Source organism: Taurulus bubalis (assembly GCF_910589615.1).
Source record: "Taurulus bubalis genome assembly, chromosome: 4".
Lineage (NCBI taxonomy): Eukaryota > Metazoa > Chordata > Actinopteri > Perciformes > Cottidae > Taurulus > Taurulus bubalis.
The window spans coordinates 30,873,165-30,897,460 of NC_136592.1; the positions used below are offsets into that span (position 1 = coordinate 30,873,165).

Consider the following 24,296-nt stretch of genomic DNA (forward strand, 5'->3'; position numbering starts at 1 on the left):
ACACGGTGCCAGTCTTGAACCTAAAGTCAACTGCCAGACATTACACTCAAGCGTGCCGTTCCCAGAAGTAACGATAGAAACACAATGCGACGGCACAAATACGTGAAGTATAATGAACGGTTAATACGCGTGAAAAGCAAACAGCGTTGGGAGCGCAAGGTGGAGCGGTAATAAACAAGGAGGCGTATTCTTCCCATAATCTTGACCACTCCTCTCTGTCAGGCTGCGCTTCCGTGTTTACACACCCACCAAAAAAAAAAAAGAAAACAGGACTCTAGCGGCCGTTGGCCGAATGTTTACCGAGCAGGCAGCAGAGTGGTGGTGGTGAGGAAAGTGACAGTCGCACTGGAGGCTTGGTGCATGGTGGGAACACACAGGTGATTTCAGCTTCCACGGTTGCATTTCACAGCGGTATGTTCACTCGAAGGGGGCATGGAGACGTCAAGAAATCTACACAGAAAGTTCTGGACCCAAAGAAGGATGTGCTGACCCGGCTCAAACACCTGCGGTCACTGTTAGGTGAGTGAAATGTCACCGGGCTTCTCTTTTTATGATGCTGCATCGCCGACGGTTAGCTAGCTCCAGCTAGCTGGCATCAGCCGACGGCTAACGTCAAACAAGGCGTCAGGTTAGCCGGCTGGCTGTCACCGCGGGGGACTAAGCTAGCTGACAGGTACTATACGTTCGCACGGAGAAAAAAACACTCTCAAAAGCGGAAGTGTTTTCCACTCATCACAAGTTTTCATTGATTTTTTTAATGTACAAATATCGGGCAAGACGCACTGAGGTGAGGCATGGATGCTAGCTTCTGGGAGCTAGCTCCCCCTGTGGCTAACGAGCTAGCCAATGCTAACTGATGCTGCCTGGTCAGGGCATCAGTCGTTTCGGAAGCAGATTGCCCACCACAAGCCTTTGTTGTCATGTCGTCCTGTGTTAGCCTGGCTAGTGTTTGCAACACTGGCTCGACCCCCTGACAAACAGAGGTCACCGTGTGTCTACTTAATGCTGGAGTGAGAATACAGCTTTCTCTAGCTGGCTGAGCTGCCATCAAGTTATCCTTTTGGATATTTGATGTGGGACATTACTGGACATATTTAAACGTGAAGGAACTAAATTGATGATATCCTTCTTCTTTTTGTTATTGGACAAGGAAGTGCAGTGTGTGTGACAGTCATAAACCTGTTGTGTGGCTGTTGTTACAACCCTGTCCTGGTCTGTGATCTTCCAAAGAGACATGTACTTGTGCTGCACGTCCGAGTTTTATATTGCACACAATGGAACTTATTTCCAATCCACTTTCATGATTTCATTCATTGATCCATCTAAAAGAGTCGTTTAGTGGATTTCTTTGAGTGTCCAATCCACTTTGCAAAATGTAAGGAGACGGCAGATGACAAGTTAAATAGTTTATGTGCATTCTGTTTTGCTGAAACTGAATCCACACGACTCAAGATCAACTTTATATTATAACTTCAGTCGCAGAAGATGACCTTCATAGTACCGGGGACTGTAGCGTATGTTCACTTCTGTTATTCATAGTATCACGGATAAAACGGGGTCAGTATAGGTACTTTGGGAGAGTGGAAAGGAAGATAGTTGTCGGCAGGGAATTGTGATGAATGGAGGAAAACTGCAATGGATTGGATGGGCTTTCTCTCCTTAATCGCAAAGTAGGTCAGTTATGCTCTGTACCCAAAGAGTTTGTGTCTAGGGATTGTAATGCAGTTTAATATGTAGTCTAATGAACTCATATTTATACTAGAGGTTGACCAATATGGGGGTTTCACTGGCTGATGCTGATATTTGGAGAGCCGGCTGGCTGATGTATGAAGCAGATATATTGTTGTTGTTTTTTTTGCATCTGATAATGACAATATAATTATAACAAATCAGACACAAAAATACTTTAATTAAAATGTGTTTAACACTGCATTGTCTATTAGATCTGCACTCTGTCTGCAGTGCACTTATATTAAATACAATATTATCTCAATAAATATCCACAGGTAATGAAAAAAGTACAGTTATAGTGCACATTATCTCATTTTATAAGTGGTGATATTGACCAAAATACAATAAATAAAGACATGAGGACTGTGAAGTGAACCACAGTAATATTGCCCAACCTTTCTTGATGTGCAATTCTGCACTTTTAGGCAAAGATTGCCCATGTCTGCAGTAGCTGTGAGTATATTTTAGATGTTTAGGGTTTGATCTATTTGTTAACTGATGCATGCTTGGGTCAGACATGCGTGCTTCAATCATAGTGGCGTATTTTCCGTTTTTATTGATTTCTTGCACGGTGGTACAGCTGTGGCAGCCGGCATCATCGTCACAATTTTCAGTTTGCTCGAACAAAACTGTTCAACTGGCTAGTTCTTTCTGCTTATCATAGCACATTTTCAATGTCAAGACTAGTACAACCAAAGTGGAGGTCAATACCGAGATCTGCATGCTCTCTGTTTTTCTTTCACCCATGTGCAGTTAAAGATAAGACTGGTCTGTTTGTCCAGCAGCTGATAGAAGGGCCTGCACGTTGATGTCCCCCTAACCTCCCTGATTCCACCGTGCTTTCAGCTGAGGAAGCACTTCCTCCTGCTGCTGCTGCTTCCTCTGTGGACAGGAAGCAGTGATGAGAGACGGGGTGCTGTGGAGGACGGCACAGGGACTTGAGGGAATATAGCTGGCCTCATTTAATTGCTGAGAGTTGTTGTTTTTTTTGTAAATCCTACTAGTCATTAGATTTACAAGAATAATATTTGCCTGAGATCAAAACAAAGTGAGGCTGTCAGACTTCATTCCCTCATATGATGTTTGTTAAATCTACAGCTTTAGTGTATTTCAGTGAACTTTAAACACGCATATCACCTGTAATGTCCTACCAATATTTGTACCCAAGTTGAGTTAATGGCAGCTTATTAACGTTGTCGTAGACGCCCTTGAAAGTCATTGTCAGAGGTCGGTTAAACCAGCTTGTTGAAACTTGTTGTAGTATCAGTGGTATTGGTGTTGAAAGTACAATCTGTGGTCGAGGCTATTTTCAGAGTGGCCCTGTATTGGTTTTCTGCTCACTGACTGGCCAGATCTGTGGGATAGGGTGTGAAAGCCGCTGCATGTTAATTTGCTGGTCATGCCTGGCTGGATTTGGCTGAGGTTGTTAATTACAGGAGCCCAGCAAACCACCTGATCGCTCACTGCTTCTCTCAATGGAGGCACAAACGACTCGTTCCTGCTCAAAGTCATTCTCTTGCACGGCCGTTCTGAGTTTGTTGTTGCATACACTTTCCCCATTCCTCCAAAAATAGGCCTGGAGTGGACGATCAAAATGCAATAATGGAGTAATAATAACAACTTTCACTAATTGGATTGTACACACTAAAGGAGTGCTTGTCTGAGGGAACACCCATTTATTCCTAGAGGAGATTTTTTACTTGCTCCCTCCATGGACAGGTCAAAGACCAGTCAGTGCTGCTGCAGCTACGCAATGATTCTTTTGATAAATAATCTTCAGTAATGTAAATATATTGACTAAGGGAAATGCCAAAATTGTAGAACAGTTGGAACAGTCTGGAAAAACGAAGCAATATATATCCTTGCCCTATATGGTTGAAGGACAAATAACTACGTTACCTAATTGACTGAATAGTTACTTTTGTTCTCTTCAACTGCTGTAAACGAGCTCATCTTGGACCTGTTGGTGAACTGCATGGGAACAACAGTGAATGTGTGTTGTTAGTGACAACAGTCCGATGTGTTTGTTTGCGAGTTTAGGTGTGTGAATGTGTGGCCAAAGCTGATGCTTTTATTTTTAGTTATTTTTTTTAAAGGAAGATCTGCACTTGTCTTCAGAAGAAATGAAATGTAGTGTCGTTCCACCTTACTTTTCTTCATGTGCGTGCTCCAAGTGTTGCTGAGGTCAGGGTCAACTGAAAGCGCTGCTGGTATAAGAGGAAATTGCAAGGTGAAGCACCGGAGGAAACAATGTGCACAACACTGGAAGGGCTTTCAACAAGGTCCTCTGTGGGGCTGAAGTAAAGGCTGAGATCACTCGACTTCTGATTCTATCCTTTTGTAAAACACTCCGGTTAGACGTGTGAATAACGTTAGCCTCTTATCATCTTTTAATCTTTTATTCCACACTATGTAGGCATGGTGTCGACTCTTGAGGGTTCTTCGCCAAGTGTTAAAACCACCAGAGTAAGCTATCACAAATGGGTTTTAGTCACTTTTTCGGGTCCTGAGGATTTTTCCTCTTACTTCCTTGCAGGCTATCACACACTGAAGTTGAAGCTGCTGATGATGCAGATAAGCACAAATAGACTCTTTTATTTCAACTTGAAAATGAAATCTGTACAAAATGATTTCAATTACGTCATTGGCCAAAATACCAGACAACCCTAATTCTAAGATAAACATGCAGTCTGAGACTTTCTTTCCCAAGTAGAGGGCAAAAACATCATCATTTAGGCATTTGTTAGTGACACTGTTAATAGCTGTGACGGCAAGAGTGCATGCTGTTGAGGTTAGGCAATGCTAGAAGGCCATTACCAGGTCTTAGTGTCTTGTTGCCAAATACGCGAACAGCTTCTGTCACTATGGTCTTGGCATTTAGCATCTTAGCTCTTGCCCCGAGCATGAGATCTGAAGAGCTGAGGAATGAGCCACAGAATCATCTGTTTTAACCATTTAAATAATGTTGTCATGTAAAGTTGCATTGTTTTAGCTTGGATTGTAGGTAGCAAGATATAACTTTTGAAATAACTAAATTAAAATGACTTTATTGGGCTAAATGTCACTCTTCTAACCTGGTAATATCTGACTGCCGATATCAGTCTAGTTTTACATAAGATTGAGCATCGGGGTTTACCCTCATCTCAAAAGCAAAGACAAGCTGCCCTAATTGTGTTATTTAAATATTTTTTGACAGCCTAAAATTGGTTGAAGAAATAAAATAAAATACCCAACACAATACCTTCGAACCGGTGCTGCTCTCCTCTGTCCTACCCAGCCTTACAGGAGACTTCTAATAGTAAAATATGAGGACCTCGTCATCATTTTAACAAATATGAAACCATGTTTATTTTGCCAGCATTCACAACTACTCATGTCACGCCGTAAAAAATATATAATACCTTTTAGATATTCATTATTTAGATTGCTTGAGATCATCTTTTCTGAAAGTAATTCTCCATGAAATAACCTTCAACGCATATTTCTCAGTGGTTTAGAAAATGTTGTCTAGAACGTTGCCGTCCCAGGAACAGCTGATTTTACGGCAAGCTGACAAGTGGTATTTGTCTCGTATCTGACCCTTTTTAGATCATTTCTCCTCTCAAAAGTTAACTGTTGAATATATAACAGGACGCTGCCAGCTCTTAATCGTCTATAAACTTCGACCTGCTCCAAACTATATATATCAGCCTTTCAAAATCAAAAATGTGTTGGCCTCTAAATAAAGTCCTGTGCTGCAATCCCAGAGGTTTTAGAATAGCAATGATAAAACAGAGCAGTTAGCTGTTGCTCATTATATTAAGCCTCATCGTGTCTGCTGGGGTCTTACTGGTGAGGTGGATGCTGCTGTGTGTTCGTACCACAATAATAACTATTTATCAAATCAGTAACAAGTCTTGTTAGTTAACACATTCTGCAGGGATGTCATGGCTTTGAATTATGGTTTGCTTTATTTATTTATTTTTAAAGCACCGCAGGGCCAGCAGAGTAATTTCTTATCAGGAAGGCATTTTTTACCTTAAGTTAATTTATTGTCAGCTATTACATTCTTATTTTTTTATTTATTTTTATGGGTTGCTTTAACTATGTTTTAATCGGTTTTATTTGTTTTTACTATATGTGTGGCACTCTGAGATTCTTTTGAAGGAAGAGTGCGATAAAAATGAAATGCATTATTATTATTATTATCAGTTTCCATCAAAGAACATACTCTTATGGTCTGGAGCTTGTCTGACATAAATATAAACTTTAATCTATTTCAATATCTTGTGTCCTTCCTCTTGTGTACTTATGTATAAACCGTAATCATTAACTATTTTTAGACTTTTAATACGAAATACTACCGAGTATTTTATTTCTTATACTATTATACCAAGCCGGGGTTCAGAGCTAACTGGTTATTTACTTTATTCGGCTACATGTTGTAACAGATGACTTCTAAAAACCTTTTGTTAACCTCTAGGATATTTCTTTATATTTAAAAACTGCACAGAAACCTTTTGAGAGGTTTCTGTTTTCAGTCTGTGGCATTACTGTTATGTGTTGCAGGGCTTGCTTAAAACCAACCAAGCTTTTCAGATGTGATATAGATCACATGGTGTTGAATGAAAGGCTTTTCCCCTTTTCTTTTCTCTGCTGGCCCGCTTAGGAGCTAGAGATAGGAAAACACCCGTGCTCTGTGTTCTGCGGTGGAAGATGTACGCAAGATTTGACACTGCACACGAAAAACCGGTTTGTCTAGTTCCACTGTGTACCTGCCATGCTTTTATAATAGCCAAACCGAGCCCAAGACCTGCAGTTTACTGGGACAGCATTGGCTATCGAGATTTGATCTCAAAGTGGATTTATGTTTCATGTCGCCTTTCTGAATATCCAAGCTCCCGCTAATCTGCTATGGATTCCCAGGTTTAAAGCCAAAGGAAAATAAACACTTAGCTTTGTACTTACAGTACAAGCAGGTTGCTACACAGACTTGTTAGAGAGCATATTCTAGCTCGGCAAAAGATATGGGAAAATATCTACAGATTGTTTTCCAGGCATCTCCTCTGTCTTCCCTTATTGTGTTTTTACATTTACATGTTAAAAAAAAAGGATCAGCTAAAGTTGAATGGCAATCTTTAACTATTGCTATTACATTAGTTAGAGCGGATGTTTTGTCTTCTGTCACCGATAAATCAAATTCTTCATGCCTCCCTTACGTTCCCCCGGAAAAGATTCATCTGTAGCATACATTTGTTTCACTATATAATGAAACACAAGAACAATTTGTAGGAAGAGTTTCTTGCATATCAGTGGCATTTTATATCATTTGAAGGGAAGGTGAATTCGGGAACGAGGAAGATATTCTAAAACTGCTGTGTACAGTGAAACAGAAATAGTGTGACGTCCACCTTGAATTTGAGACTTTTTTTTTTGCTGTTCAGAAGGTCTGAGGTTACAGGGAGACAAATGAAACCCCTGCGTTGGTAAAGATGAGGAGATTAGTGCCACCTGATGACGAAGAATGAAAGTTGCCAGTTTAGCAGCTCCTCAGTGCTAAGCTTCCGAAATAAGCCCCTCTCTAATGTGTGAACTCAGACTGGGATAAGGTCAGGCTTTGCCAGTTCTACCATGACTCTTTCCCACTGTGCTCTGTGTCGTCCCACGGTCCCCAATCTGTTACACAGCTCGACAGGCCGCAAGTTGAGTGGCATTCATCGAGCGCTTGGCACAGTGGCGTCATAATGAAATGCTCTTATGCACCATAAGTGTTGTGATTGCAGGAATGGCCCTTTTTGTAATTATGGCAATTCTGCAGTTAGTGCTGAACCCTGAATCATAACCAATATAATAGCACTCTGCTGTAGCATTCATCCTTATCGTTCCATTTCTTCTTTAGAGCCATTCCAAGCCAGTTGACATTTTGAGTAAGGTTCAGTTATTATAGACTGGCATCATACCTTAGGCTATATGAAATGTTGCCCATGCTGTGCCTCTGTCAACTCGGAGAGAGCTGCATGCTAGTTTGTTCCATTGCTTTAGCCTGGCAGTGTGTTAAGAGTTCTCTGTGGAGACATTACTCTGTGGGGATGATGCGCTGCATGGCCAAGCTAGTTTATTGACTCCCTCTATGGCACCTTGACCGTGGGGGGGCCACTACAGGCGTGCATGGCTGTTAGTCAACTATTGTGCAATGCTGCAAAGTTAAAGGTTAATAAGTTAAACCAATTCATGAAAGATGAGTCTCTTGTCAAACCTGATAGAGAGAGCTAAGTGAATTGGCTCCAATCGACCCCAATTTGGCCCAGCGAGTGTTGAATTATGATTGACGTCTCCCGGGTGGCACGGCTTGGAGCGCACTCACCAGTATCAGAATCAGCTGTGCGTTATCGAGGCCTTAAATGAGGCTCATGCAACCCGCTACACATTGTTACTGCATCATGTGACAGACTTGCCCTCCTCAGCTGGTTTCAACAGATTTATGATTAAACTCCTTTTACTTTGGTTAAATATCAACTTCCTCATGCAGCCATTGGACACAATATTGCTGATCTGCTTCTTTTTTTTTGTCTTCAGTGTCGCCAAAGAAAACATGAGAACAGAATGCACATATAATACAATATGGCATAATTTAAATGTCCCTAATATACATTTAAGTATTGTATGTTCACTTTTTTTAGCTACGGTATAACATTGAAATAGAACATTTTAAACAAGGGGGGAAAGAAATGTGAGATTTGTGGTTAAAGAAAATTGTGGAAAATGTATTTAGTGTTTACAAATGCAAAGCAGCTAAATGTGTCTTTTATAGATTTATTTCATTATAAAAGAGTGAGATTTGAATCTAGGAACCGGAATTGATGAGTGTAATTTTAGAACTGATTAAAGTGGGGTCTTCCTTATGCATAAGATGTTTGCCAAAAAAGAAAATCCCAAAAGAACACATTTCTCTATTCCTTGAAATGATCAATCTCATTCAGTCTCTTTTAAGTTGGTCCGTCTTTGTTTGTAGAACACCATTTAAGAAGGGAAGCACCATCTCTGGTGCATCCATTAGCTTCCACATTAGCTACCGCCCCGCGTCTCTTCTACTATGTGCTGGCACCCTCCAGGCATCCCTCTGCCGGAGCTCTTAAAGAGTCCTCTGTGTCTGATCTGAGCACGCTGCCAAAGAAACCTATCCGTCTTTTCTCTTTCTTTCTCTCTCCTCATCTCCTTTCTGGCAAGAATAAAGTGCACCTGCAGTGTTAGCTAGCCCAAAGCTAATGCAAATGAGTGTGTGTCTGATCAAAGGCCTAATTAGATTGCTTTTTGAGTATGATGTGGCATATTAATGATCTTGCGTCAGGTGGTTTAAATTGTATGCATTGTGAGTTGTCCAGAGGGTTAAATATGGCTTAACACAGCCCCTGGACATTAAATGGGAGCACTCCTTATTGCATGTGTTGTGTGCTGATTAAGTTTGAACAGGGAGCTGTGGGCAGAGTGGCCAGTTTGGTTTTGATTGTGTAAATATACCAGAGGCTTCAGCTGACTCGATGACCTTCACCCGTTTGGCTAACAAGCCCTATGTGCACACCGCTGTGTGCGCTCTCCTTGCGCTCGCTGGGCAAACCCAGTTTAACGTCAGTTCATTAGAATAGCAAGCAGCCGAGAGAGACACTAATTATTCAGCTGAAGCTTTAACATGATGCCGCTTGGCCCACCAGATGGACGGTGTCCTATGGTTACCTTACGCAAAGTTGTTATGCACCAAAGGCACGCCATCGGTTTATGTAATACTGTGGCACTCAGCAGGTCAGTCCACCCTTTCACCCTTGGCCCCAGAAGTCACAGGGAGGAGACCCTTCATGACGTGACCCAGCCAGGGGTTGGAAAACAGTGGCATAATCTTTGCACTGACCTTCGGATGGGACATTTTTTTCCCCCCCGTTGAAATGAAAGTGCATTTACAATGTCTGCGTTCACAGAACACTTTGAGAAGAAGCTGTGTCTTTCAGCCCTTCGTAGTATTACAGTTTGTCCCTCAGCTGTGGTTGCGTACACTATATTATCTTCCAGATGGTCCTCTCATATGGGGTTGTAACATCTGCCTTTCCCTGACATTTAACAGGAAACATCTCACAATGGAAGAACAGTGTCCCCCAACCCAAACGGGCCATGCTGCTCTGTTTGGCATGTGTTTATTGATTCCACTAGAGAAGATTGCAGGTCTCTGCATCATTAAGTTATCACTGTCAGCAGCATCTAGTCCATTGTTCATGCGTTTTTTCTTCTTCTGTCGGTTAACAATAAGGCTGACTTAATATCCCCGCAGAATAGTTGGTTTACTGCAATTTAGGCATCTGTAGTATTTAGCCTCCGTCAATAAGAAGTAGAATTACTAAGATAGCATTTAGGGCAACAATTAACCCTTGGTTTGTTTTGTTACTGAACTTGGCTGGGTTTTCTTATACACCCTTCTGTCCATTCTCTTCTTCTTTTATGTGCTCATCAGCACTCTTCCCTCTATAAGAAGTGCTATTATGTGCGAATCCCGTCACCGAGTGTTGGCATTAACGTTGCTTCCTCGAACAGGGGGGGTTCTGCCAAGCTATCGGCTCATTCAGCTGCAGTCGCCAGTGTTAAGACACATGGTTTCCTCCCACCGGGACGGCCCTGCGTGATCACAGCTCTCTACAGCTGCCGTTCATCCAGCACTCTTTTTTCCTGCCTCTGACACGAGAGTCTTGCAGACGGGGGTGTGTCCATTGAAGGACACAGTTATCTTGTGGGGCTCAGAGGATAGGGGCCCGGAGAACAGGTTCACGCTCTCGCTCTCTCTCTGTCCGCACGCCGTTACCTGAGAAGTCAGTGGAGCCCATTGAGTGACGGATCTCGCTGGGTATTGTAGTTCACAATGCTGACCGCCATTGTACGACTTCATCTTTTCAGCCAAGTATTTATTTTACGAAAAGCAAAACTTAAACCAGAGAGCAGGGCCAACATTCACTTCTAACAAACATGCAGAATAATTCTCATAAGTGGTATTCATTTATATACAATACTCAGCCGAATCAGAAGTAGTAACCAAAAACATATTTAGCCTAGTGCTAGTGTAATTATCATATTCTGTTTATCCAATATTTTTAGCATACACAATACAAACGAGGATTCTGAAATATATTGGAATTTAATGCATTGTGTTCAATCATTTTAAGACGCTGTTAATGTTGTCTTGGCCCATATTGTCTCAACATTTAGTGAACAGATGGCTTTACTCTTGCTTGAGGATTAATGCTCACCTTTGACCCATGACATACTTATGCAGCCTGGACAGGAACCTGTTCGTACAGATACAGCTAGAATTTTAGAGTTTGACTGTCTTTGTCTGAATTGCACCTCCGGGAGGCTGATCAGTGTCTTGTCAGACTTTTCCAAGAGGGTTAGTTTCCACCTCAGGTTTTTGCTTGCTGTCATTAAGCTAGTCTTCTTTTCTCCCCTCGAGTCCTTTTCCTCCATCCGTCATGGTTCAGCGGCCGGTTCGGGGTGTCTGAGCTGATGGGGAGCAGTGAGTCTGAAGGATGGAGAGCATAAGATGACGGCCCAGTGACATTCAGCATGACATACGAAATTGACCCAACCCCCCCCATCAACTCTTCACGCATGCAGCAATATTCAAATCAGCTGCATACTCATCACACAGTCGTCCTCTCTGTTCTTTCTCTATCTCTCTCATGCACACAGGTTTACCATTTCCACTGATCAGACCTATTTGATATTCAAACATTCTATTTAGACGGGTTCAAATCTTGATTTGAGAATTGATTAATTTTGGGGTTACATTCATTATCCTTGGAACTGATCTTAAGAGACGGGCTTAAGTACTGGTCTAATTATAGAACACAGACCAAAGCAACTCTTGGTCTGGGGGAGTTTGCTGAATGTAGAGCAAGTCAGCTTTAATTTGACTCGGAGCTGTTTTTATCTGAACATCAGCCCACCCAGTGACATGCATGACACTATAACATGCTCAAGCTGTCTCAACAACAACACACCTACACTGACCTTGTGCCCTTCCAAATTTGGATTCCTACATATTGTATTTAAATAGTATTTTTTTTTTTTTAAATAATAATTTTCTCAAAATGATCAAAAACTAAATATATTTGCACCTGGTCTTTAAGTGACAATCTCCAATCTTCTTACCTGCATATACCAATGATATGTTATTATTATTTGTGTCCTTGAGAGGTGTTTGAGTCGGTATAAGCTCAAGTCCATTCTCTACAGTTAACTGCACATGTCCAGTATAATAACCCATGAGGTTTTCAGGCAGAAGCGTTATTGTTGTCCATAAGACCAGTTAGTTGCAAGCTGATGCTGCCATTCAGAACACAAAGAAGTCAATGCTATCAGTGAGAAGGAACCAGTTATATTCAGTTTTTATTTTATAAAACAGCGTATAAATAGTGTATGCATTGCATATTTGTCATAAGTACAAGTCAGATAACATCTTAGTCACAGCAGTGGTGCTGCTTCGCAAATGACAAGCAGACTTTGCCTAGAGGGGAGAATTGCTCTGCGCTTGAATGTGAAATTAAGGAGACGTGATTATCTTAATTCCAGGAGTAAGAGGCATTTAATATAGCGTTGTTACTTTTGAGAGAGTTTGAGCATTGGATGTGTTCTTTAATGTGCAAGACACAGAGTGGGGAAACAGTCTGGGTTAGGTTGGGTCAGCCTGGCTACCTGTGAGTGTTCAAACTATTTTAAGATGATCAAAATGCACTGAGGGTGAATACAGGTATTCACCTTTTATACCAATACAGGTGAGACAGACAGTATGAGATAATAAAGGGGTTTTCAAACATGTAAAGAGTGTAAAAGAGTGACCCTGGAAATGAGCGTGATATGTCTCCTTTTAACTTTCAAAGAGCTGATGCCTTGCTGTTTTTCCTGCGTCGAGGAGGAAAACTAATGGCAGCCATGCATTTGACTTGATCTTCCCATCGTGCATCTTCATTATCTTTGCTTTAATCTCAGGGCAAAGATAATTCATCTGAATCTTTGTCTCACACCACATAGTTCCAGCTCTCCCCGTGAGCTGGACTGCTTTTGGGAGTCTTCCAGTTTGCCATGTGGTAGAAGGAGAATTGCAACAGAAGGTGAACCTTAATTGCTGTTGCTGTGCCAGTACTACTCCTGGCCTACATTTGATTATTCAGACCAGGCTTATCTCATTACCACGGTTGTCTAAGTATGACAAATGACAGGAATTCATTACATGGAGAATTGGGGATTTTGTCAGTACCTCTTTTTTGCGGCGGTACACATGCACTACCTATTTCCCTCATTAACAGTTGCAGCTTGAGCTTGTGTGGCCACCAACGTACCTCAGCCTGGCCTTGATCCAGACCACCCCTCTCCATCTCCATAGGACCACACAACTACATGAAAGAATCCCCAAACTCATCTAAACTGACATCCCAAATGGTGACTGACACCCTTTTGAAAGCAAATGTGGATTGAGAGTTGTGTCACTTCTCCACCTCAAACGAGGAATCGCTCATACTGTATCAGACTGTCAAAAGAAAGAGGAGTTTTATAGAAAGCTCTGCACCTATTCAGGGGTTGTGAAATGGGCAGTTTGGAAGGAAACGTTGTTTCTCAACACCTCCAAAGAGTCTGTCATCATTTCACTGACATTAACAGGTGAGGGGTAGGGAAGTTACGCGGAATAAGGAAGTGAAGCGGTTTGCCTTGATGTAAAACCGACATTGTCTGCAAAATTGGAAACAAGTGGAAAGCCTTCAGTGCAACAGTGGTGTTCAACAAGGTCACTTTTGAATTAAAAAGACGGCAAGTCAGGGTTTGTTTGCAAGATTTGTAGGGCAGTGTAGTTAAACTGTTTGTGCACTTGGATGAACACATAACCAACTGACAAAATCAAACATTAGCCTTTAAATCAATTCAATGATGGATTCCTGTTGGTTGGGAAGATATACAGAAATTCAGAGGAAGAAAATCCTCTCTGAAACTGATGTTATGGTCAAACAAGGAGCTCCATTTATTGTTCATTGAAATGAGTTTGGATTATTGTATTGTATCATTAACTGCAATTCTGCCTTTAAGACCAGAACAACACACATGTTTAAGATATTTAAAGTTATACTGTTCTATATTTATGTAGCCAAAAATGTTTTTTTTTTCCATTTTAGATGTCATGACACTTTTCCCCTTTTTCTTTCACAGATATCATCGACAAGAGTGAATTGAAGCCGTTCTTCGAAAGCAACTGTTCTCAGATTTATTTTATCTTCTATGAAAATTTCATTACACTGGAAAGCAACTTAAAACTTAAAGGTGAGTTCAAAGGTTCACTGGTTGCCCACCATCCTCGATGTTGGTTCAATAATTAACCCTCTCGCGGCTCTCTGTGGTACACGTTACAACAAGGGTCGATTCCTGACCATAGAGTAGCAATTTCTGGTTATGTCCAGAATAACTGTGTGATGAGCCCAGCTCCAACACTATTGGGGGTAAGGGGTTGAATCCCACTGGGAGTATGCTCTCACGGTAACTCAAATTCCTTTAAATAATTGTTCACGAAATAATGGCCTGTGTTATTGTTGCATTATTGATGAGGCTAATGCAGTCTACCTCCCAGTTATGTGTTTAAAAACCCTAAGTACTCTCCTTGTGTTTCAGGGAACAAATCTCAAAGAGAGGAGCTGGACTCTATCCTCTTTATTTTTGAAGTAAGTCATCTGTCTTTTTCTCTGCTACTCTCTGCATCTCTGATTTCCACCGATAGCTGGTTCAGCCTCAACCTGTTTACTGCTGATCTCTGGGGCGGAACCGTAGTTTCCATGGTGCCATACTGAATATAACTCTGGCTACTTCCTAAATGTCTCTCAAATAGCCTGGAAATCATTCGAAGATTGTGCAGATGAAAGCAAAAAAAAGAAAAGCCTCGCTCAATCATTTTCCAGCCTTTGACGCTGTCAGTTCATTCCTTGTTTCTAAAACCTAGGTGTGCATGCAAATCAGAGTGGGTGTGTCTTGCGTCTGTCGGTTGGCTCCTCCCTCTGTTCTTCTGAACACTCTTATGTTGCACATGCAGGTTAAAGTCCCCCACCTTGTTTTCCCACCTGACTCCAAAGGCAGCTCCAGTTTCCAATACAAACAGCCTGCTCTCCAGTTACATTTGCACAGGGCAGGGCTGCAAGGGTGACAGCAGATTGAAAACATAATAATAATTGGGAGGGCAGTCTGTTTGTCCCCCTTTGTACAACATGTCTTGTCCTAGTTTTTCCCTGATCACCTGGGTGAACTTTGTGGGAGTGTAATGTCTAAGAGAGTAAGTCATTCCCTCTTAGAAAGCACAGAAAAAGAGAATCTTTAGCATCCGGCCAGACACTGCTGTTATCTGTCTTTAGCGTTGGATTCCTAATATGCTAGTCAGGCTTATCTAGTATAGCTTGGACTCTTATTTTCATGTTATCACAATACATCTTTTTCTTTGGTTCTTCTGCCTGGGTTGATGGATGATGTAGTTTTGTGCATTTTAGTGCGTCTGCTGAACTCAATCGTTCAGGTCTGTAATTCATGGGTGTCTTAGCTTGCTGTTTGGTAGATATTTTGATAATTTATTCAAATGAAAATCCTCCTTTCTGTTTAAAAAAAACAAACTCACTAGACATCCTTGCAGTTTTCTCCTCTGCTCACCAAGACGGCCTGTCCGCACACATCCAGTCATCTAACCTGTAAATAAACCCTGGATTCATACCTCCTACATATTTATGGAGTCATATTTAAAAAAAAAAAAAGAAGTATATATTGAAAGGAGCTTAACCCTCATTTGTCCCCTTTTAGCCCCTGCCTGTGCCAACGTGTGCTTTTACCCGTGAGCTGAGGAGATAAGCTTGCTTTGAGTGGTGTGTACAGGACAGATACAGAGTTGCTTTGATCCTGAGCTCTGCTGCACTCTGCAGACTTTCTCTGTACGCCACATTAGATTAGGCATGTTGGATCATATGTGGCCGTGAATATGATATCAAGGGATACGTTTGTGCTCACAACCATGCACTACTAATGTGCGTCATGTATAGTACAAGGACGTGACAAATGCGGTGAAAGATGAACTAATATTGTATTTTTGGATCGTGCATTCTAGTTTATTTTCTTCAACAAGCGCCGTCATGTGTAGTCATAAACCCAATTTCTCCGGGTAATATTTTTTGTAAATGTATACCAGTTGTTTTAGTCGCAGAAGTCAACCAACCAAAGCATAAACCCCAGCAGCCTTTGTCCTAAACGCCTCAGAGAATGAATGGACAACGGTCGAGACAAAGGCCATTTTGCGGCTCTGTGCTTTGCAACACACTTGTGTGACAGGTTCATGGGAACAACGCAGCGCCACATCACTGTCCCTCTTTTTTAAGAATGCCCCCGTGAAGCCGCATGTGTCTCCGTGCACATGGGAATCCCGGTACCCTGCCCTCTCCGTCACCTGCGTCCCTTCTCGCATTCGAATCCTGTTGACCGATAGAGCGCAGGTCTCCAGCATGTGCGTTGGCTTTGAGGTGGCGATGTGCGGATTACTCCGCTGTCATGATGAGGTATGTGACCCCTTTTTCCTGGGTTGCGGTGGGGGGAGTAGGATTTCCCCCGTGCTGAGCCTGTTTGAGTAATAGATATCTAGAGGGGGTAATCTTTTTGTCCCTCCTCCTGAAACTCTGCTAAACACCCCACCCCCACCGCCATCAGCAGCCATTCCCTTCCAGGATCCCTTTGTGTCGGCTGCCACGAAGGCATCCGCCATGGCCGCCTGTGATGCTGCACCAGAGCTGACAAGAGATGGGGGAGAATGCAATAGAAAAATGTACATGTCCTTTTTTAAATAAGAAGTTTGGTCTTATTATCCCTAGTATCAATAATACTCTAATGCAACTAAATCACCACTGGTGCTGCTAATTATTTTTAAAAAGTTGTACAACAAGTTCAGCAGACACTTTTGTGTAATCAAGGTGTGACAAGTAATTCAATGTTCAAAGTACTGAAGACAAAGGAGCTTTGAGGTCAGTCGAGGTAACTGTCTAGCTAACAGTGAGGGATGGGCAGCACTAAAGGGAGGTAGAGAGTCAAGTGGGAAAAGCTTTGGACAAATTCTTCGTGTTCTGAAATGGTCATCAGTGGGATTATGTCCGTTTCCCTTCAGCAACTATGTGTATCGGAGTGTAGATGCAATGCTTTCTGAGTTGTGTGTCGCCCCTTGCCGCTGTACAGAGTGCAAGCAATTATAAATACGTAGTGAGCAAGCTGCCGAAAAGCTGTTCTAGACCCACTTTCTGTGTTTGGAAAATAATCTTTTTTTTGCTGTCAGAAGACGAGATCGAGCTCCTCGGACTCGCGGGACTCCGGTTTGTTTACGCTCCCGTATGACTGTAAATGACCTCTCACTGTCTGAAAGCCGCTCGATGCTGGTGCCACTGAGGTTGTGGGACAGGTTAAGGGACAGCTGTGGGACCAACAAAACTCGGAGGGAAGTCTGTTCAAACCCACTCTCTCTCTCCAGGATATGACCCCACCGTGACCTGTCGTCCGTCATCCGGACCTGACTCGGCATTCTGAATTCGTAATGCTCTGTGAAAGCCCCTCAACTAGATTTGAGGCTTGACTTACTGAGTTGCCTTGTATGGGTATACCTGAATATTATATTTAGTGAACGTTTTTTGGATGGGTGAATGTGAATTCAAGTTATTGTCTTTTGACCGATTTAACTTTATCCCACCGAGAGTTTCACTTGGAGAATCTAACTGTCGAAGAGCCAAGCCTAAAAGCCAGATATTGCTGTTTCCAAAAGACCATGCGTTCCAAACAATTGCTTTTGCCCAGTTAAGAAACTTAGCATTCACAAGTGAAGCCCAATTAAGGAGTGAGCCATAATGTTGTCCACCTGCCATAGCTCATGGCAAACAGACGGTTCGTGTTCATTTACATTCCACACCGAAATGCACCGTTTAAGCTGTTAGTCTGCAAATGGTTAGTAATTAGTAAGTAGGTAATTAAAAGCACAGCTTCACTCTGTGTCATGGACACCCGTCCACTGTCTTTTTCTGCCTCCTAATCCTCTCAATGCACATCTTTGGTTGATTCACTTAAAACTCTCCTCTACATGTTGACTCGCATGTTGCTGAAAAATGAGCCCAAGGCCATTTAGCGAAGTGATTTCTTTATGCAGTCCTAGTTATGACTGGCAGCTCACCAGCAGGGGGTCATTGGTTAATGCATGAATGCAAATGTACTAAGTGTAGCTCGGTGTGCACTCGGAGCCGGCTGAGTAAATCTATCTTAATGAGGATGTGCTTCAACCTTGGCTTGTGTTTACCCTTCAAACGGAAGCAGATTTAAAGTTAAAGTTCTGCCGCACAATTTGATATATTACTGTTCTTGTCACATGCAAGTCACGTTATTTATATGTAACACATTTAAGAAAACACCAGGATGTGAGCCAAAGTGTTTTTCAGTGGAGGCAAGTGGGTTAGGATCCGCCTCAATCCAGGTATACATTAATAAAAAGGCAATTATACATAATACAATACAGCAATCAAAGAAAGGTAAACATTACATAAAAAACTAGATGAAACCAACAGTGGATTTAAACCAGTAAGAGACATTTAGCTTTCTTCTGGCACTGTTCTAAACATGAAACCCATTTAAAAAATGCTCCCAGAGGAAGCCTGCTGCAGTTTGGCTTTCACATAAAGCAAAGAGGAAGAACTGACTGTACTGACCGGGAGGAGTTTGTTTGCACTCCTCTGCTGCCACCCACTGGCCGCAGAGGAGAATGAAAACATCTTGAGTAGTTTTGCTCTTTAGTCAGTGCATTTTGGGAAATGATTCTAAAGTCAAACTCAAGAAAGGAAATGTTAAACTTCATTATATTTCAGGGTCATATGAGATGTATCGGCTAAAATTTACGTACCACCAAATAATAAGAGGCAAGCTGAGAGAATTTGGTTGGCATGTAAATAAGCAGTCTGGTTTGGTCGACAGTGTGTGGACTTCCTCTGTAAAGCACTTCAAACAAAGATGTGTTTTCGCATTATGAAGGGATTTTAGCGCCATGGTCTGATTTCCCTTTTAGAACAAAATATGTACTGCAAAGATAATACTTCTTCACAGTATTTCACTTTATTCCCAACATTTTATATACTGTGTTTTACAATCTTCCAGATGTGGCTTTGCCGTATGATAGTGGGTTAGGGCTTTGTGTCCGTCAGGAGATTCCATTGTCTCTAGATGGTATAATCATCTCTGCGTTATATCAAAGACCGACACAATATGTAAATTACTACTCTCCTCCCGAGAGAGCTGCATGTCTGTCCCTGCCATCAAAAAGCCCTTGTGGACCACCTCTTGGAGAAGTGTATTCTGTGTCATGTTCAGGCCCTGCGACTGGAAACCTAAGTGCGGATCATGTAAATGTGTTAAGGCTGTAGTTGTACCACAGTAATGCTCCCATCTTTATGCCGGAGTACGGCTGCAGATTAGAGTAACTCCACCAACCTTCAGTCCGGCAGACTCTCCATTCGCCTGATATCAGCCAGTAAATTCCTCATTGTTGCGGCCGCCATCCCGGCTCTGCAGGGAGTCTTTCTGAGCTAGCTTCTCCATCTCATTCCCACTCTCCCGTCCTGATGCTCTTTGAGCGGAGAGAGAAAGTGTTATTGTGTCTGCTTGCGCACACACACACACACACACACACACACACACTCACAGGGAAAGGCTTAAGCAGGCTACCCTGCTGTGTCGCCGCCGAGCATAATGTGTCTGCTGCCCCAAGGAGACGGAGTGAAGGAGGCCAGTCCGAAGCCAGCACGGCGACGTGGTAATCCCATGCAGGATCAATAGCAAGGTGCAGCCGCGCGCCTGTACACGCATACCATCACGCCTGTGGATCAGAGAGAGAAATTGAACAGCGCAGATAGACATCCACAGCCCCCTTAAAGTGATGTGTGTCTTTCAGTGTCTCCGCTGTCACTGCATTAGCCGGGGATTTAGTCTCAGAGGACAAGAAGAGAAAGTTAAAGATGGAGGATGACGAGGGAAGAAGGACGTTGTTGACAAACTGAGACACTCAGAACACGATGACTTCTGGACCATGACGAGTATAATGTAGCGTAAAATAATACTCTTTGAGAGCAATTCTATCGTGGTAATATTACGATTTACCTACAAAACAAATAAACAATAGAAACAAGCAAACTAATACTCACATATTACTGTGTAAAAATGGCATGTTATAATGGTAGGTATATAATTTTTCAATTTGTATAAACTGCAAAAGATTTGTATTCACTCAAAGTTCAACTTCAACTTCAGTTTCCATGATTTAAATGCTTCTACTTTGCGTCTGTGACCGGAGAGGACTTCATCTTCGTAGCTCTTAATGCACATTTCTTTTTGTATCCCTCTCCTGCCTGTGGTTCTCCCTCTCGAGGGCAGAGGAGCCTTTTATCATGCCGGCCAGAGCCGGTTGAGTGGGTCAGAGCTGCATACGTAAAGCAGTCTAGGACAGACTTGACCTCTACATTGCAATCATGAAGTCTTATTGGGTCAGTGATTAGGATTTGATAAGAAGTGAGCCTTTGGGGGGCATCTGTTACTCACAGGGCATCGACTATTAACTAGCCCGCACTTGCATGCAAGCACACATCCGCCGTCCCCCAGCCTTTTTTTTTTATATCCACCACCCCCCTCCTCTCTCCCCAGAGGGACCCAGTTAACCTGTCGCTGCATTCAAGAATAATGATAGGCTGCTGAAAGGTTAGGGCGCTCTAATTGAGTTGTAAAGCGGTTGTTGGCGAGGTGATGACATTTCTCAGGGCCGTCCTGTGTCGCAGGGATCTGCAGACATGCAAGGCCAAGTGGAGAGAAAGGGCAAAGACACTGCATTCCTTTAGTGTATTGCTTTGGCAGAACAGTGCCACTTACCAAACCAACGTCAGTTTATGTGTTTCCTCCCTCATTTACGATCAAAGGAAGAAAACGCGCTGCCAACAACGATTGTTTTATTGTTATTTTCCTTGCTTTATGGATTCATGAAATGATCGCACACAAATTCCCGGAGCCCAAGATGACGTCCGCAAACCTCAAGCTTTGTCTGATCAACAGTGCAAAACCCGAAGATAATACATGTTCTATCGCATAAGAAAACCGGAAAATATTTACATATTAGAACCTGGAAGCAGTAAATGTTTGCCATTTTTGCATAAACTAAATAGATCTTCCGTCGATCGACTAATTGAATAATCAATTAATCGTTTCAGCACTGCACATTGCTGAAAATGTGCCAAACTCTAATCATAAGTGGTTCTATTTTTTATTTATTTTTTCATCAGAAAATTCTTCAACATCTGCCTGAGAGAATCTACAACCGATGGCAGTTTCACAGTATAGGTATGTATTTTATTCTTCACTATATTAAATACTTTGAATGCTAAGCTTTCTCTGACAGGCAGTTATACACTATGCATGCATCCTTCTCCTACAAAAAGATGGCCGCCACAGCCATGCCCTAAGCCTTTCATAATGAAGAGAAAAGAATTAGTCTTAGAAGGGGATGTAAATGCAAATGAGCTCTTAATTTGTAATGCAAATAAGTAATTGAATTATGCTGCCATGATTTCAGTCCCACACACACAAAAAAAGGAAAACCCTTTGCAAGAAGCGATAACCCCAATTATTAGTGTTGTGTGTTAGCCGTTGGCAGTTAACAGTCTAGGTCTAGATCACTGGTGGAGATTCGCCTTCCCCTCAGGCTTGCAATTGCAAATATCAAGACTCATCTGGGGTCGGATGCTCCAGACAAATCCACCACTTACTTTGTCCGTCATTGAACAGCAAATCATCACAGGCTCTAGGCTGCCTCTTGGCTTTTTCTTGAACTCGCACTGACTGTTTTTTGGCGCTCATCAGTTCACGTGTCACTGGTCAAGATGCGGCACTTTCACTGTGTACTTCTGTTTTGATGAATGTGCGGTGGTGGTCTGGATAGCTCCTTGCCACATCTTTTAGTTTTAATCAAATTGAACCATTTATTTCATGCATTTTAGTGCCCTGGTACAAATTCCTTGTGGTGGGTCAAGAAGCTCAGGAATGACATTAATGACTTGGAGTGTTTTGTTCTGTTCAGCTGAGGATTGCAAGGTCACAGGCATTTGACAGAGACCTTTATAAACTGAGGAAAATCCTCACACCTTTTTTCGTCCTTTGTCTGCTAACTTCTAATTCCTTCTCTCCTGAGCCCAAAACCTTTTTTTGAAAGGATCTCTTTATGTGTCCAACATATAAAATGTTATAGATTGAACCTGGTGAGAGGAGAACAACGAAAGCACCAGACAAACGCATTCATAAACTCGACCGCTCGCATGCAAACACATACTTCTCTGTACTTCTGAAATAACTCAGCCACTTCTTTGTGGCTGCCAATTGAGTTGCGCAATAATCCTTCTTGTTGTTCTTCTTCTCACCTCTGGAGTCGCACATTTTTCCCTAACATATTCACAGTTATATCCTCAATCTTGAAGATAAAATACCTATTTAAAAACTAGCCAAAGTCTTCACAGCCTACAGGGACCTCGTAAGGACAGGTGCTGTCAAGAGCATGTCCTAACTAACACACGCACAGACCTCTTCCGCTCAATGTATTTAGCAATCAGAGCAACGTCTCATTTGATTACAGTGGAACCAGATTGCCTTCGCGAATGCATGTCACTGCCAATTGATGTTAATTCCCATCAGGAAAAAGCGAAGCTTTGCCGCTCTCCCCACTAGTTTGTGAGAACCAGCCATTAAGGTCAATTTGAGATGATAATTTTTCCTCCTTCCAGGTTCCATACTGAAAAAACTTCTACACACTGGAAATTCATTCAAGGTAGGTGCTGTTTTCATTGTGATCATCGCCACAAATCACCACCTTCCAACCCCAATGACTCGCTGTGTCTCGATCTCCTCCCGTCTAGATCCGATGCGAAGGAATCCGTCTCTTCCTGCTGTGGCTGCAGGCCCTTCGGGACAACTGTGCCGAGGAGCAGTTCCTTATCTTTGCCTGTCTGGTGCCAGGATTCCCCGCCGTGCCCTCCTCCAGAGGGCCCTGCACCCTCGACACCATCATTTACAACCCCTTCTCCAACCCCCCTGATGGTGAATATGAATGTTTCTGCATGTGTGATGACTCGGAGATATTTCTAGAGCCTGCGCTGTGATGAGTGTGGTCACTGAAGTCATCTGTCACGCACTGAACTGATATCGAACGCCCACTTTCCTCCACTTAACTCCACTCTTTTGTGTCCGTTCTGAGCAGCCAAGGTGGTGCCTGAGGAGATTACCCCGCTGGTTCCGGCTGTTGTCGGCGAAAAGGTTGCAGATGACCAGACCTGTTACATCCTTGAAATCCTGCTCAAGTACATGGTCATCCAGGTAATAACGGATTATGCTAGGAAGAGACTACACAACTTTTTTTGCCAGATTATCCGCTTAGATCTAAAGTTTGATCTGAATCCTGCGTTAGTATGGGGTGACATGCAGTGGCACAGGGGATCTAGTCGTGAAGGGTTGCATGTAAGAGGGAGGAACACATATTAGTAGGTCGTGATTCTCAGTGATCATTGCGTAGATTGCCTGGTATAGTCAGTGGATGCATATTGAGGCAACATGACCCTGATTTATCCTTTAATGCCAAAACGCTTCAATGGCAGTTAGAACAATTCCATCTATTCGTCATCTGTAACCGGGTTTATTCGGGGTTGCGGATCCCAGCTGATATTGGGCGTGGGCAGAGAGTTGGCTCAATTGAAATAATTCAATCCATCATTTTTTAATATTTAAGTGTTAGAGTACCCTCCTAAAACGTTCCCAGCGAGACTGTACTTGAAAAGAAAAACAATCTGGACAACTAGTAGAAATCATGGCCAAAATGCATCACCTGTACATGGAGAATATTATATATAATATATATATTGTTACGGTTAACAATATACGGCCGCTTTCTGAGCGATGCTGGAACCATCTCCTCTCTCTGAAGCCTGACCTTGTCTCCCTTTGTGCTCTGCTTGCCAGGCATCCAGTTTAGAATGGCGCAACAAAGAGAACCAGGAGACAGGCTTTAGGTTTCTCTTCAGCCTGTTCAAGAAGTACTACCTTCCACACCTATTCCCCTCCTTCACCAAGCTTACAAATCTCTACAAGCCTTTATTAGGTAAGCTGAGAATGCACTGGTTATAGTATGTACTTATATGCACTGTTGTGGAAACCCAAGTTGAACCCCTCCACTCCTTGAATTCAAGGGCTGAGCGGAGGCTTTTCAGTTAGTAATTAAATTGTGGGTGTTAAAATATGCAGTAACAATTTAATTAAACTACACAAACATTTTTTTTCCCTGTTTACAACAGAGAATGATGTGTGATGTTTTACCGTTGTGACTCCAAAACATGATTTATAAAACTGAAAAACAGAAAGGTTTAACAAGTGAGCAGTATAGATAAATAGTATGCCGCTTGTTCATTTCCAGAGGTATATCAATATTACTATATTAATAT

General features: G+C 42.3%; 1 protein-coding gene across 1 annotated transcript in view; it reads left to right on the plus strand.

The window, feature by feature from the left end:
* Positions 1 to 413: 413 nt before the first annotated feature.
* ralgapa2 (Ral GTPase activating protein catalytic subunit alpha 2) overlaps positions 414 to 24,296 on the plus strand; it is a gene marked incomplete at both ends in the record, with an annotated part of 84,861 nt that continues 60,978 nt past the window's right edge. The window contains 8 exons of the mRNA XM_079216384.1: positions 414 to 519; positions 13,945 to 14,055; positions 14,401 to 14,450; positions 21,099 to 21,156; positions 22,590 to 22,633; positions 22,722 to 22,902; positions 23,063 to 23,178; positions 23,818 to 23,956. Of these exons, the coding sequence (XP_079072510.1) occupies positions 414 to 519; positions 13,945 to 14,055; positions 14,401 to 14,450; positions 21,099 to 21,156; positions 22,590 to 22,633; positions 22,722 to 22,902; positions 23,063 to 23,178; positions 23,818 to 23,956 (805 nt within the window). The remainder of the gene's footprint in view (positions 520 to 13,944; positions 14,056 to 14,400; positions 14,451 to 21,098; positions 21,157 to 22,589; positions 22,634 to 22,721; positions 22,903 to 23,062; positions 23,179 to 23,817; positions 23,957 to 24,296) is intronic.